This window comes from Sciurus carolinensis, chromosome 11 (genome assembly GCF_902686445.1).
Source record: "Sciurus carolinensis chromosome 11, mSciCar1.2, whole genome shotgun sequence".
NCBI classification, from domain to species: domain Eukaryota; kingdom Metazoa; phylum Chordata; class Mammalia; order Rodentia; family Sciuridae; genus Sciurus; species Sciurus carolinensis.
Window position 1 is genome coordinate 118,483,330 of NC_062223.1, and position 16,063 is coordinate 118,499,392.

The 16,063-nt window shown below is 40.0% G+C and overlaps 1 protein-coding gene across 1 annotated transcript in view; it reads left to right on the forward strand.

The window, feature by feature from the left end:
- Positions 1-13,521, forward strand: part of Cbl (Cbl proto-oncogene) — a 91,977-nt gene extending 78,456 nt beyond the window's left edge. Inside the window, 5 exon segments of the mRNA XM_047517578.1 lie at positions 661-755; positions 7,452-7,592; positions 7,961-8,058; positions 8,886-9,068; positions 10,052-13,521. Of these exon segments, the coding sequence (XP_047373534.1) occupies positions 661-755; positions 7,452-7,592; positions 7,961-8,058; positions 8,886-9,068; positions 10,052-10,341 (807 nt within the window). The 3' untranslated portion in view covers positions 10,342-13,521.
- Positions 13,522-16,063: the final 2,542 nt, after the last annotated feature.

Genomic DNA, 16,063 nt, shown 5'->3' on the forward strand with positions numbered 1-16,063 from the left:
TTTGATGGAAACATTAACAACTAGGTTGTTGGTAATCTGAAGAGACAAAATGGGAAGGATGGAGTTGAGAAATGTCTTGGACCTCAGATGAATCTTTCTTTCTTTCTTTTTTTAAGTGCTCAATGGACTTTTATTTTATTTATTTATATGTGGTGCTGGGAATTGAAACCAGTGCCTCACATATGCTAGGCAAGTGTTCTACCACTGAGCCACAACCCCAGCCCCAGATGAATATTTCTTGGTTGCAAGGAAAGAGGGGTGGTAATGCTTAAGTGGTACCTGAGTACCTAACCGTCTAATTAGAGTGGATAGTTGTGACTCTCTGGTGGTATCAATACTGAATGACCATTTGAGTTCATATATCCATTATTTAAGCTAGAAATAATATTTCTGTAGATAGCAAATTTTCTTGAATCTTTGTAGAATTTCAACCCATTTCTCTGAGTCTCTTGAAATCTTTTTCCCACTCCCTTAAATTTGAAAGTTCTTCAGAGCCTGACAGCAATGATGCTTTTGTCAGAGTTGATAACCTGTAGGCATGACATTAATAGTGAGATCCATGTCCGTATTAATATTCTTGTGATTTTGAAAAGTTTTATAAGAGGAAATACTTAGCCATCTTAAAGAAGTTCTTTTCAAACACTTTTCTCTACTTTCCAGAGTATGAATAGCAGCCCATTAGCAGGTCCAGAGTGTGAACACCCCAAAATCAAACCTTCCTCATCTGCCAACGCCATTTATTCTCTGGCTGCCAGGTAAGTTTATTAAAGCTATATTTCATTCACTGGAGTTAGTACTTTTAAACTGTTGGTTTATAGGAAACCCAGAAAAGCATAGAGGAAAATAAAAATTGATCTGTGTTTGTACAGTGTAAAAGTGATCATGTCTTATGTTTTGAAATTTGTCTTTCCATTCTCTTTTCTGTGTACTTGTTTATGGACCATTCTTGCTGGGCTTGTCACATGATCTTTTGAAGGAAGCAATTTTGGTTTTGTTTATTTTTTTCTTAAAAAAATTTTTGTTGGGTCTGGGGAGATAGCTCCGTTGGTAGAGTGCTTGCCTTGTAAGCACAAGGCCCTGGGTTCGATCCCCAGCACCCAAAAAAAAAAAATTTTTTTTTTTTTGTTTCTGTTTCATTGTTTTCTACCTCCCCCCCCCACCCCCCCCCCCGCCCCTACTGGGCATTGAGCTTAGGACTTCACACACTGAGCTATATCCCCAGTCCTTTGTGTTTTTTATTTTGGGACAAGATCTCACTAAGGTTCCCAGGCTGCCCTTGAGGTTGTGATCTTTCTACCTTAACCACCTCCCAAGTAGTTGGGATTACAGGCATACATGTACTACCATGCCCCACCTCTTTTTTTTCTTTTAAGATATGGTTTCAATATTTTGTCCAGGCTGGACTTGAACTCATGGACTCAAATGATCCTCTTGCCTCAGCCTCTCCAGTAGCTACAGGCTACAGAACTATAGGCTTTTGCCACTGTTCCAGGCTTTTATCTTATTCTTCCAACTTTCTTCAGACTTAATTTACTTTTTCTAGCATCATTAAATGGATACTATATTATTCTGCTTGAGCTGCCAGACAAAACACCACAGACTGGGTGCTTTAAATAGTGTAAGTTTATTTACTCTTAGTTCTAGAGGTTGGAAATCTGGGATCAGGGAACCAGGTCAGCATGATCAGTTTCTGGTGAGGGTCATCTTCCTAGCTTGCAGACGGCTGCCATCTTTTTTCACTGTGTCCTTATATGGCCTTCTTCAGTGTATGTATACAGAGGAAAAGAACAAGCTCTTTGGGGTCTCTACTTCCTCTTCCTGTCACATCAGGGACCCACCCTTAGGACATCATCCAACCTTACCTCCTTAGAGGCTCCATGTTCAAATGTAACCACACTGGGTATTAGGGCTTCAACATGTGGATTTTGGGGAGGACACAAATATACAGCTTATAACAATTGTTTACCTGCATTCCACAAATTTTGATGTCATTTTCATTATCATTTTTTAATTGCCAGTGGACCTTTATTATTTTATTTATTTATGTGTGGTGCTGAGAATCAAAACCAGTACACAGGTGCTCTACCACTGAGCTACAACCCCAACCCCCATTTTCATTAAGTTCAAAATATATGCTTTTTCTGTTGTTAATACTTTGATTCATGAGTTATTTATGTGTTACCTGATTTTTAAATATTTAAAAAGATTTTCTATTCTGCTTTCTGGCTTCATTCCAGTGTGGTTAGAGACCATCTTCTTTATTGACTAGTTTATGGTATGATCCAATAATTTGTGTCACCTTTGTCTTACAAGATTGTGTATTCTGCAGTTGGGTATAGCATTCCATACATGTTAGTCAGGTTACCATCAAATCTTTTATCACTCAGATTTTTTAAAACCTACCTGTTCTATCGGATAACTAAAATGAGTATGTTGAATTCTCCCCTGTAATTGTGAATTTCTCTTCGTTCCTTTAATTCTGTCCTTTTGTATTACATGTGTATTTAGTCTGTGTAATAATAGAAATTTAAAATTATTTATAGTAAATGGTAACCATTTATATTATCCTTAAATCTATTGTTACTATATAGTTCTACTTCTTGCTTGCTTTGCTTTGTCTTAATGAAAATGGCTACATCAGCTATCTTTAGTTAGTGTTTCTGTGACCTTTCTCTACTTTTCTACTTTCTGACCTTTAAGGTATGTTTCCCCACAAGCATTGTATTTTGGGTTTTGTTCTGTTTTTTTTTCCCTTAAAATTCAGTCTGGCATTTTTGGTCTTGAGGTAATCAGAATATTTGTTCTTATTCTTCTCCCCATTTTTCTATTCTTTTCTTGGTTCCTTTTTTCCTCCTATTTCTTTTGTATTAAAGCTTTTTTTTTTCCTTAACCATATCAGCCCTTTTATTATTCTTTCAATAGTTATTCTAGAGAGCTGGGCATGGTGGCACACACCTATAATCCCAGCAACTTGTAAGGCTGAAGCAGGGAAATCAACATGTTTGAGGCCAGCCTGAGCAATTTATCCAGACCCTGTCTCACAATGAAATGAAAAGAGCTAACCACTGAGCAGTGGTTAAGCATCCCTTGAGTCAGTCCTTGATGTGGGGGAGCAGGGGGAGAGTTACCTTGGAGATTCCAACATGTACTCTTTTGGAGGGGAGGAACAGGGTGGTGAGGGGTGGGGAAATCGAACTCAGGGGCACTGGACCACTGAGCCACATCCTCAGCCTTATTTTGTATTATATTTAGAGACAGGGTCTCACTGAGTTGCTTAGCGCCTTGCTTTTGCTGAGGCTCTCTTTGAACTTGAGATCCTCCTGCCTCAACCTCACAAGATGCAGGGATTACAAGTGTGTGCCACCACACCCAGCTCCAACATGTACTCTTGACTTGTTAGATCATGCTTTAAATTAGTGGCTCCTGATACTTCTGGACATTTAAATTTCTCAGTGCTCCTTTTGTTCCTGATATTGTCTGGACTCTTTCTATCTCCCTAAAAAACTTCCTTGTGTGTGTGTGCTTATATGTGAAATTGTGTGTTTAGTGCTCTTCTATCCGTTGGTTTAGATTTTGTTTGACTAAAAATATCTTCATTTCACTTTTTCCCCACACTGTGCTGAGGATTAAATCCAGGGGTGCTGTACCACTGTGCTATATATCCCTAGCCCCTTTTATGCCCCCCCCCCCGGCCCCAGGGCTGAGTACTGAACTCAGGACCTTGCTAGTGCTAGGCAAGCGTTCTGCCACTGAGTTAAATCCCCATTACCTTATATTTTATTTTGAGACAACATCTTCCTGAGTGTTTGAGGCTGGCCTCAAACCTGTAGACTCCTGAATAAGCTGTTTTTGGCACATGCCACCACACCCAACTTTACCTTTTTTTTTGGTGGAACTGGGGGTTGAACCCAGTGGGGTGCTTTATCACTAAGGTACATTCAAACTTTTTAAAAAAATATTATGACAGTGTTTCACTATGTTGCTGAGGCTGGCCTTACCTTGCAGTCCTCCTGTCTCAGCCTTCTGAGTAGCTGAGATTATAGGCCTATACCAGCACACCTGTCTCTCAGCCAGTATTCTTACAACAGATTGAACTTTGCAGTCTCTCTTCGTCCGGGACTTTTCTTTTTAATTTCCTTTTTTTTTTTTTTTTTTGCAGTGCTGGGGATTGAACCCAGGGCCTTGTGCTTGCAAGGCAAGCACTCTACCAACTGAGCTATATCCCCAGCCCTCTTTTTAATTTCCTGAACATCATCAGACTATTTCACTGTCTCTTACAGCTCATAATAGGCTTGGGTATTTTTCATTCTCTTTTCTCTTTACATTAATCTGAATGGTTTTTACTACATTTCAGTTCCTGAAGTTTCTTTTGCTGTTTCTAATCTGCTCTAAATACAACCATTATATTTTTATTTTTAGATATTGTGTGTTTAAATTCTAGTGTTTCCATGTGATTTTTAAAATTTATTGATTCCAGTTTTCTAATAAAATTGTTTATTGTCCTGTTTCTTGAGCATATGAATTATAATTATTGTAAAGGCTGTATTTGATAATTCCAGCTCTGTCTCTTCAACTTAGCAAGACTACAACAATAACTGCTTGACTCCTCTGTTGTTTGTGACTGCCCACTTGGTTTCTCAGAATCTAGCCCCATGCATAAAAAGTTTAGGGATTAGCAACAGCTCTAGAGAATTACAGGCAGAATTTTAGGCCTACTCCTTTCGAATATGAGGCTTACTTCTGTGTATTCTTCTTGAATCTTGATCTCTGAAGTTCTGGCTTCCTGTTTGTTCTCCAGTACTTTCTTTTAAAGTATATATTACCCAAATGCTTTGTGACAAGAAAGTACATTTTATACTTTTATGGACTTCATCAAAGAGATGGGGTGGGGAGAGTGTTGGGGTAGAACCCAGGGTGTTTTGCGTGCTAGGCAAGCACTCTACCACTGAGCTCTACACCCCTAGCCCTAAAGTACTCTTGGATTGCTCTTTTAATAAGACCTCTCTATTTTGTTAATTAAAGAAAATTTAGAAAATGTAGATAAGCAACACTGAAGGAGTAAGTTATCCATTATCTTACTATCTAGAGTCAGATAGTAATTATTCATAATTCGATATATGTTCATTGCCATTTTTATGTGTATGAAATCATCATTGATGCTATTTTTTCACTAGACATATTTGAACATTTTTGCATGTCATTACATATTCTTCTACTACATTGATTTTCAAATTCTTTCAGATTATGTCAAGCAGTATAACTGACTCTAGGGAGAACCCTGATTTGTAAGATAAGGATAGGTCTATGGTAGTGGAACCAGAAGTGGGCTGTAGGCTCTTAGGTCCTGAGTAGAACCTCTAAAGGCCCTAAGAGACACCATTGGCACCAGTTCTCTTACTTTCTGTGTTGGTCAAAGTCTGTTTATTCAGTACACTATTATTTGATATGTAGGTTGTTACTTTTTTCTTTTTTTCCAGTTTTATAAGTAATGCTGTCATGAGTATTCTTGATTGCTTCCCAAGGGAAATTCTTAGAAGTGGAATTTCTGAGACCCAAGATATGCACGTGATGAAATGCTTATGTTGAGTAATACTCCAGAAAAGTTGTACCAACTTATTTCTACAGCTATATAAGAAAGTACCCATTTATTTCCTTGCACTTTCATGGACACTTGATCTTTTCCCCTGTTAAAAATTACAGAGCCAGGCGTGGTGGTGCATGCCTGTAATCCCAGTGGCTCAGGAGGCTCAGGTCAGGAGCATCACAAGTTCAAAGCCAGCCTTCCTCACAACTTATTGAGGCCTTAAGCAATTGCATGAGACCCTGTGTTAAAATCAGGAAGAAAGCGGGGGAGGGGGAGGGGGAAGTGGCTTAGTGGTTAAGTGCCCCTGGGTTCGATACCTGGTACCATCAAAAAAAAAGGGAAAAAAATTACAAACAGAATAAAAGTGAAAGACTTGTAGACTGAACACCCATATACCCACCACCCGGATTCAAATTTCAGTACTTTATTGTTGTTACTTTATCACATGCTATCTGTATTTCATCCATTGTGCTCTCTGTCTTGGTTGGTTGTATGTTTCAAAGCAAATTGTAGATACTAATACACTTCTGCCTAAGTCTTCAGCATGCATTGCATAAGTCTTAAGAGGATATTTGCTGAATTTTTTACAAGCTATATATACATAAGGGAAATTTTTCAATGATAAAGGGATAGATGGGCTGGGGTTGTGGCTCAGTGGTTAGAGCACTAGCCTAGCATGCATGAGGCATTGGGTTCAATTCTCAGCACCACATAAAAAAAAAAAAAAAAGAAGGGATAGGAAAAAACTGTACATGAGATTTAATCAGGAAAATTAAACAATAAATAAAGAAGGACAAATAAATGTAAGAGGTGATCTTTGTAGAGAATTTAGAATATGCTAAGAAAAGGTATGAAGAAAAAGAGGATAAACACTGATAAATTCATACTCCATGAGGCATTTGTGTGTGTGCATGTTTGTTTCTTTCTTTATTTCCTTTTTTTTGTGGGGGAGGGTACTGGAAATTGGGGCACTTAACCACTGAGCCATGTCCCCAGCCCTTTTTCATATTATATTTAGAGACATGGTCTCACTGAATTGCTTAGGGCTCAGCCCCCTGAGTCGCTGGAATTACAGACGGGTGCCACCACACCCAGCAGTGTGTGTTTCTTACACAATTGGTTGGTGTTTTGTCTTAAATCTCCTTTCATAGGGTAGGGTGGCAATTTTGTTTCAAAAGCTTCATGTATGGGGGTAAGCACAAGATCTCTGAAATCAGAAACCTGGGGTCTAGTCCCAAAATTAATGGTAACTGCCAAGTTACTTTTTCTTCTTTTTATTTTAGATTTTTTTTTTTTAATGTCAGATATTGAAGAGAAAAGGTATTTATACTCTAAGTAATATGTAAGAAAGATTTGGACCAGTTATGTGTTCTTTGAAACCATTTGTAGACTTTAGAATTGGAATTTGGTATACATTCCTAAGATATGAAAAAATGATGCCTACCATTTCTTATTTCATACCCAGTGAAAGAAAAACTAAAGTAGTAGCTTTCAAACTGAGATACTATAATGGAACTTACTTGGAGGTTGGAACTAACTAGAATCAGGTACCTGACTCAGACTAAATCAGATGTGTTCAGGGTGTTACGGTCATAGACTCGGGTATCTATCTCAGTGTAACCCATCTCAAATGTAAGAGTCATACCTTTGGTCATTTGAACATAGAGTTTTTAGTGTGGTTTTTGCTAATTTCCTGTCTTTACCAGTAGAAACAATAGTTCCCTAGGTGGCATAATTTGTTCTGTCAAATTTGAGTTGTGTCTGTTTTGGAAATGTTTTTTTCATATTTGAAACTTTTCCAGCTGTTGATTCTTTTTCTTTGTTTCTTTTCTTTTTCTTTTTCTTTTTTAAAAAATTCATCTTCCAGGCCTCTTCCTGTGCCAAAACTGCCACCTGGGGATCAGGGTGAGAATGAGGAGGACACAGAATATATGACTCCCTCCTCTAGGCCTGTAGGGCTTCAAAAGCCAGAAGCAAAACGGCCTTTGGAGGCATCCCAGAGTTCACGGTAAGTTCACAACAACCCGTACCTTTATGTGGATAATTCAGTTGATATCCTTCACCTGCTAAACTTGTTACTTGTACACACTGTTAGAGAGCCAGAGTTAACAGCAGAAAGATAAATCTAGTCCCTAATGTTAAGTCTCCTGTAGCAATAAGCAATTCCACTTATGTTTTCTTAGTGTCACAGTAACCTCCAAAACATGCATATCTGTAACTTGTAATAAGAGTTTATCTTAAAACATTTACTAGTTATATTCATACAAAGAGAATATGTTGTCTTGAGAGGATCAGGGTCTGATCCTAAGGTAGTCTCAATAAGTTTGCAGGTAACAGTTGTTTATAAAGATCATTTTGCCTCTTCCTTCGGTTCAGATTATGTGATTGTGACCAGCAAATTGATAGCTGTACCTATGAAGCAATGTATAATATTCAGTCCCAGGCGCCACCCGTCACCGAGAACAGCACCCTTGGTGAGTTGCTTCTCTGCTACTCAAAAATCAGTAATATGGGACTGAGGTTGTGGCTCAGTAGTAGAGTGCTTGCCTAGCATGTATGAGGCACTAGGTTTGATTCTCGGCACCACATATAAATAAATGAATAAAATAAAGGTCTGTCAACATCTTAAAAAAAAAAATCAGTGATGTGCCAGAGGAACAAGCCTATAATATTTAGCTGAAGAGATAGCTTGGCCTACAGAGAAATCGGTAATCTCATTTGGCAAAACATCTTTGATTCATGGGTGAGACAGCCCCTTTCTCTTTTTCATTTCCTTTCCACACAACTAGTTCCTTTTGTGCTTTTTCATTCTCCCAAAGCCTGGAGACATTTGTATTATATGGCCTAGACCTACAGTGTTGGCAGATCTCCTTTATTCCCATTGCATTGATGAAATTTTTTTGTGGGTGGGTGGTGAGTGCTCAATTTCCATGTTAACTAGCTTACCAATTTGAAAGTTCAAATAAGCCTACACACATAGGACCCTTTGGCTGATCTCCTTGGGTGATATGCAGATGGAATTACTATAAAATGGTACTTGAGTCTTTGGCATCAGTCTTTGGTTACTAATCTTACAAGAGTGACCTCTGACAGATTCAACAACAGAGCTACAGGATTGGTACACATTTTATTTTTTGTTTTATCTCCATCAATAGGGTCTCACTTGGTGTTCATCCTACAGTAATAATTGTAAAATGAAGTAAATGGGCGTGTGTGTATGAACGAATAGATGCTTCTAGATTAAAATGTTTTAGAAGTTGAGTTATGTCAGCAGAAGATAACTTTATGAACTTTTATTCAGGTGAAGGGAATTTGGCTGCAGCCCACACCAACACTGGCCCTGAGGAATCAGAAAATGAGGATGATGGATATGATGTCCCTAAGCCACCTGTACCAGCTGTGCTAGCCCGCCGAACTCTGTCAGACATCTCTAATGCCAGCTCCTCCTTTGGCTGGTTGTCTCTGGATGGTGATCCCTCAACAAGTGAGTCTCCAGGCTGCCTTGAGCCTGTCCTAAATTGCTGTCTAGCTCCTAATTTATACCCAAAGCAGTTGATGTCCTCTGGTGGCAGTAAGTCAGTAGGTGGTAGTAGTAGACTAAATAAATGCTGTGTGTAAATGGAAGAAAAGCTGGCTCTAGAACTCAGATTAGGAAATGAAACTAGTCAGGCTCTTCAGGTTTTTGCCAGACTTAGAAATGAGGTTGTCCTTAAACCATGGCTCCTCCCATGCTGGGAGTAGGTAGAGTTTCTAGCGCTTCCGAGTAGGCCTGTGACAGTAGTAATTGAGCTTGATGGTTCAGACCACACATTCCTTTTTCCTGGGCTCTGTCCCACTGGAAAGGAGGCATGCTGCCCTGGAAAACACACAGAATGGGCCAGGAGCCAGCCCAAATGGGCCTTGACTGTTGAGGGCTATTCTTCTTGCACCTGTGGCAGTAGCCAGAGTTGCTGTCACTTTGGAAATTGAAAAGAGCTTTCAGGACAGCTGGTGAAAAAAGATCTACAGCATCCAGTTGCCTAAACAGGTGGTGATCACCACTCAACCTGGGGTAAGGCATCTTTCCTGCAACTTAGATTAATTTCTGTTTTTTCATTTGTAGATGGAGTTTAATAATCTGCTCTGGTCCATTCAGAATTTAAAAAAAAAAATCCAGATGATTATGTATGTGAAAACATTGCTAAGTATAAATCATGATGCAGATGTTATATGCTCATAGCAACAGTTATTGTGATAGAACAGGTGCATGGTATATTTGGAAGGTGGCTCCTACTATGATAAGGAGATGGCTAGATCCAAAAGCCCTTGAACCTCTAAAACCCAGCCTAGCGACGGGAGAGTACATGTCCCTAATTAATAGGAGGTCAATAATATCTTGGTATTAGCACATTGATGTTACTGTTATTGCTGCCATTAAATGGGAATTTCCCCCAGATTTGCAAATATTTTCTTTCCTATTTCTTCTAGACTTCACTGAGGGTTCCCAAGTTCCTGAGCGGCCCCCTAAACCATTCCCTCGGAGAATCAACTCTGAACGAAAAGCAGGTAGCTGTCAGCAAGTTGGCAGTGCTACCGCCACACCTTCTGCTGCCCCCTCTCCTCAGCTTTCCAGTGAGATCGAGAACCTCATGAATCAGGGTTACTCCTATCAGGACATTCAGAAAGCTTTGGTCATTGCCCACAACAACATTGAAATGGCCAAAAACATCCTTCGAGAATTTGTTTCTATTTCTTCCCCTGCCCATGTGGCCACCTAGCACATCCCTCCCTGCAGCGGCTTCAGAGGACCCACAAGCCAGGCTCTTACTTGAGGAGCACATAGGAGGGCAGAGGCTCCTTTGGGGACTTCACAGTGAGGTCCTGCCCTCTCTGTGGGTATCACACCTGTGGTTCCAAGATTTCAAAGCAGTGGAATGAAAATGGAGCAGCTAGTGTGTTTTATTATTATACTGGTCTTGAGAGTGCATTTGAAGGTGTCCTTCAGTCCCCACTAGGGGAGAGTGTGGATTTTTATTACATGGTAGCCTACCTGGGGAACAGTTGAGAAAGTAGTAGAACAGGTATTGTGCTATAAACCCTAATGGAGGACATAGACTTTCCTGGGTTAAGGATGTGACTGTGTGTTTGTGTGTCTGTCTGTCTGTGGTTATCTGTGTCCTGTGATTATGATGATCCTGCTGTGTGTGTTAATTCCAGGTGGGGAATTAGCACAAGAGGTTCAGGAAGGAATCTTTTAAAGACTTCTATCTACTGTGGTATTACCCCCAATTCTAGTGTGTATTACAACTTCAACACTCCACTTTGGCTTAGATTATCATGTGCATAGCTCGAGTCTTATATTTTTAAAATACCTTTCCTCTGTTCTTTCCCCTATCAACTTCTTCCTCCTCCTCCTCCTTGGTTTTGTGTCATTGTCAGTGGGCTTGCTATGGCCAGCCTTACTGAGGCCAAGCAGCTTTTATAGGATGTTCTTTATTATGTGTGATGTTGTTGGTTTGTTTGGTAGAGATAGCTGGGAGAGAGAGTATTGTTGCTATGTTGTTATAGTTTTGTTTGATACTAGGAGCTAACACTGGTCACTCCAAAGCACTGTTTCTATAGGAACATTGAATTTGTTAAAATAAGATGTTTGAATTATCCTAATTACATAATGACTGATTTGAGATAGAGGCCTTCAAATACATTCCATGTCCTCCCCAGAAAATAGTCTGGGGGAGTCTGTTGCCTTGGTGCCAGGTGTGTGTCCTGGTGTAGGTCATGAGTCTTTCTATTTAATGGGAGGGGAAAAACATTTGTTTCCAGGATTAACTTTCTGGCCCTAATACCATGAGGCTTTTAGAAAGCTTCATTCATATGCTATTTAGATGCACAAAATAGTAAGTTTTTCTTCCCAACGCATTAATTTCAGCTTATCTGAGTATTTCCCTTTGAGCATGAGCCAGGTTAGATTTTCAAAAATGGTTTTATCTTTGCCCTTTAAGGAGTGCGGATACCACCTATGGTAGCACAGTGTTTTGCTGATAATCAGCATCTTTCCTACTTTGGTGCTGCCCAGTGACTTGGTTTTCTCTTGTGCCTAGGGCTAGGGAATGGAATGTCTCTTTCCTCCCTTCCCTTTTCTTTCCCCGTAAGTGTGTTCTTCATAGTAATTAGACATCATTTATTACAATAAATGACTACTCAAAGACAGTATGGGGAAAAGCTGGCTGTTTATGTAGTTGCAAGTTCATAAAGAAGCTTAGGTGTCCAGTTGGGAGCCCTGCTCTTCATTTCCTGTGGATACTACTCTGTGGCCCCTTGAGTTCAGTTAGTTCTCTGTCCTGAGTTTTTGCTGACTTCCCTAATGGTTGTATCCTTCCTCCTGCCATAAGCAAGGCTTCTCTTAGATAAATTACCTTCCTTGAGATCTAAATTTTGCTTTTATCTTTAGGTTTAGACAAATGACTCTCCTTAAATCTGCTTTCTTTACAGTCTTGGTTTAGAACTGAAACCTTTTCTAACTCATCTCTTGATCTTTTGTTTTTATCCTCTTGCCCCTGAACTATTTATATTCGTGGAGCAGAGCATAGAGTTTGCTCTAGTACAGGACCTATATTGATTTGCATAACCCACCAGCAGGTGCAGGAGGCCCTGCTCTCGGGTAGAGGGAAGCAGAGAAAGTGGGCACTGAGTGGCAAACATTAGCCTACCATCCTTTTCTAAAAGCTGGCAACATTCATTATGCATTTTGTTTCAATATTGAATGCCTAGACAAAGAACTAGAAGAAATGACAACAGTTTCCAGGCCTATCCATGCTGTAATTTTTCTTTTTCTACAGATACTGCCTATAGTCAAGATCTAACAAGAAAACCAAATTGCATCTCTTGCCTGTTCATTGTATCCACATCTTCTGTGGACGTTATTGCCCGCCCATACTGGCTGGGTTAAGGGCCATTTCATACTTGATTTTCCTGGCACCTATGTGGCTCTTCAAGTCAACCCTGAAAAGAGTGTCCCAGTTGCATGTAGAGCACATGCATTGTTGACTGGTTTGGGTATGAGTTGTAGTTTGTCAGGTGTGCATCTGCAGGCACTCAAGGCTTTGAACCATTTCATGAGGGCCTATTCTTTGGGTTCTAAGGACATACTTGGGCTTGTGCCTCAAATTTGCCAGACAAGCTTCAGGAAGGTTTTCACATGACTCTTGTCTTGAAGATAGTAGTAAAACTTGAATTTCTTACATTTTCCTTTGACTGAGGCACCATTAACCCATTTCTTTATCCTCCATTCATATTGCAATTTTTAATTCTTTGGCACTTGCTCTGAATTGAACTAAAATTGCCCTTTCATGAATGGGCTTTTGAGTTTTGCCATTTGGGGCAAGCTTATCCCTTTCCCCCTCCTAATTACATAGGGTCAATATAGTCAAGAAAACCACTTTAATGTTTTCCTTTTTCTCAAATTAATTGGACCATTTTATTCGGCCCAATTTCCTGTTTTCCCTGTATTTTCCTGAATTGCTTTACATAGCCTGCCTTATTGCTGGGTCTTCCAGCTACTGTGACTGGACTTTTCCAGCTGCCTCTTCCATATTCCTTCTACTAAAATGAAAGGTTCTTAGAGTGGAAAAGACCTGTGAACTCTATAATATACCTCCCTTTAGTTAAATAATAGACTCATCTCAGCATGTATCTGTTAATATTTATTTAAATAGTGATCTCTACCTGTGGATGACTATATTCCTGTACTAGGCCTCCCTCCCTCCCTCCACAACCCCGCCCTATATATTCAGCCATTCTTTTGTTCGCTTTCTCTTTGTAGACAGACTCTCATTGCCAGGGCCCAAGATGTGGGATACTGCTATTAGTATTATTAGCCATTCTGTGGATTAAAAAAAAAAAAAAATGGGAGTGGGAGGTTGCTATTCTTCATACCTAAAATATTTACTTCCTTTATAGGAAAGTAAAATGTGTTTTATGGTCCCAAGAGCCTGCTTGCAAATTAATTTTTGTAACACAGCTTTCTTTTCGAACAAGGGATCAGCTATATATTCCCTTTAAAACATCATTAAAAAGATCTAGTCTTTTTTGTAGGTGATCAGTGGTGATGTTAGTGCAGAATATTCTCCTACCTCATGTCATGAAACTCAGAAGGTTACTGACCTTATACTTTGCTTTTGCTATTGGCCTTTTTGACTCTGGAATGACCATTGTCCATTGAATAATGGTATTCTAACCATTGCCCTGATTATAGCGGTTCAGTTGTTCACTTAGCAAATATTTGGGTGATTAGCATGTACCAGGAATGTCAGCTATATGTTATTGCCTTCTCCACGTAGTAGTTTACTGATGTTGGGGAATTGTACTTGGGCTGTCTAGCACTTGAATTAGACCCTAAAATATCTTCTCTGAATAAGATTGTACAATTTTATTCACAGCTTTTGTGCAGACTTAACTTTTCTTAAAGAGCTGCCCTAGCTAAAATCAATCTAAGACTTTCCCCTTAATCCCTGTTGTCTTCCTATAACTTTGATAATGTTGGGGAGATTCCTTGGTCTAATTCTCATGTATACCCACCTTTGTTGTATCTTTGGCTTAAGAGGTATGTTGGCTTAGAGTTGCATAATAGGGCATTAAATGTTTAAGCAAAGGCTCTGCCCACAGCCCCCTTTCAATCTAGTGCCTTCTTTGATCTCTTTACTGAGCTGCTTGTATCCCTAATCCTCATTCTTGGAAAGCTTTCCTTTTTACCCTTCTGTTACCTTTTACCATCCCTTACTATTTGGGATTTGTTTTCCTATCCTTCAACAGCCTTTGCAGCTGATTCCATGTCATTGAAGGAGTGGAGGTAGGAGGCATCCGTCTCTGGATCCAGATTTTCAGTGGGTTGTCAGGTGTTCCAAGAGCTGGTCAATAGTACAGACTGGACTCAGTGCTCTGTATTAGTTTATCCCTCCAAAGCAGGGAGCTCAGAGATGCCAGAGCTTAGTACCAACATGTCATCATTCTCCTAAACCCTAAAACACTTCATTCAACCAGAAGTATTCTAACTCCAACTAAAGCATTACTGTTACCACTTTGATCTCAGTCTACATTAGCAATCTTTCTTTAGGAAATGCACCTAGCCACTTAATGTATAAAGGAAGGCAGATAGTGGAACCAGGTCCAGATGGTATTTTTAACTCTCCTGGTTATGGATCCTTTGGATACAAGAAATATTCAAGGTAAAGAAAGGAGGGAGTCAGTGATAAGGATGCAGGATCTTTTCATGGAACCCAGGATAGGAAGTACGGTTGGTTCTTACATGGTGCTGGGACTGTGAAACAGCACTTAGTCCTTCCTGCTTCACAGCCTGTTTGCATGTGTGGCCTCCAAGTAGGCACCCCAGACCTCAAGTCCACATGGCTTTCCAGCTCTAGGGGTCACCATGAACAGATTCCCAGGTCCTCTTAATTCATATTCTTAAGAAAGGATACACTCAGCCCAGCACATGGATCCGGTGTCCATCCCTGACCATTTGGCCTTCCAGGAGAAACAGGGAGGTGTGACAAATGGCAGCAGCCCCCGAGTGCTTCTGCTGGGAGCTGGGGACTTCTACTCCAGTGGTAAAGCTGCTGTTGTCCTGCTTTTTTGAGAGTGAGAAAGCAGACATCAGAATGTGTCTGGGTCATTGTCCTTGAATCCTTAGAATCTGCTCACTGTCTTTGTTTCTTTTTTATTTCTTAATTTTCTTCTCCTGATGAGTCTTGGCAACCAGGATTTCTTTCCTCCCTCTTGAGGGCATGCTAGTCTGTTCCTAGGTGGCATTTCTTAACCTCCCTTCAACCTCAGGTCTTTAACCTTCTTTCATGTCATTGAGAGCAGATCACGATTCCACTTAGCCACTGCCCTTGAGTTTGTTGACTGTTCAGGTTTTAGTGTTGGTATCTATCCATCTGGTGAGCTCCTGGCTGTACTACATCCCTCTCCTCGTCCTCTTTGTTGTCCTGTGTGAGGGAGCTCTACAGTGTTGTTCCTAGGCACCTCAGAAACTGCTTTGCTGGAGCCAGTAAGAATGGGTGAGAGTTGGGACGTTACCAGGGTATAGAGATGCCAGTGTAGTATAGAGCTTTTACTGCAAGCTTCTTAGATAGGATACCTGTATCTTCCCTGTCCAGTTGCTTTTCTTTATATTAAAGCTTTTTTTTTTTTTTTTTTTTTTTTTTTTTTTAACTATGCTTCTGCTTGCCTGGATCTGTGGATATTATTTTTCCCATCCTGAGCCTGTTTTGCATTTTGCAAGGCATTTTATACTGCCTTGCTTATAACTTTTTTAAAATACAAGTCATTTGATATACACAGAGGTAACCTAATAATCCAAAGACATACATCAAGGCACATGGAAGGGTAGGTCAACCAGACTTTGCATTTGATAGTCTAGTCTAGGCCCCTAAATTAAGGATCAGAGGGACAGTAGTGCCGTGTGCCTTCACAGTGTCCCAGGAAATCTGGGTTGGTTCC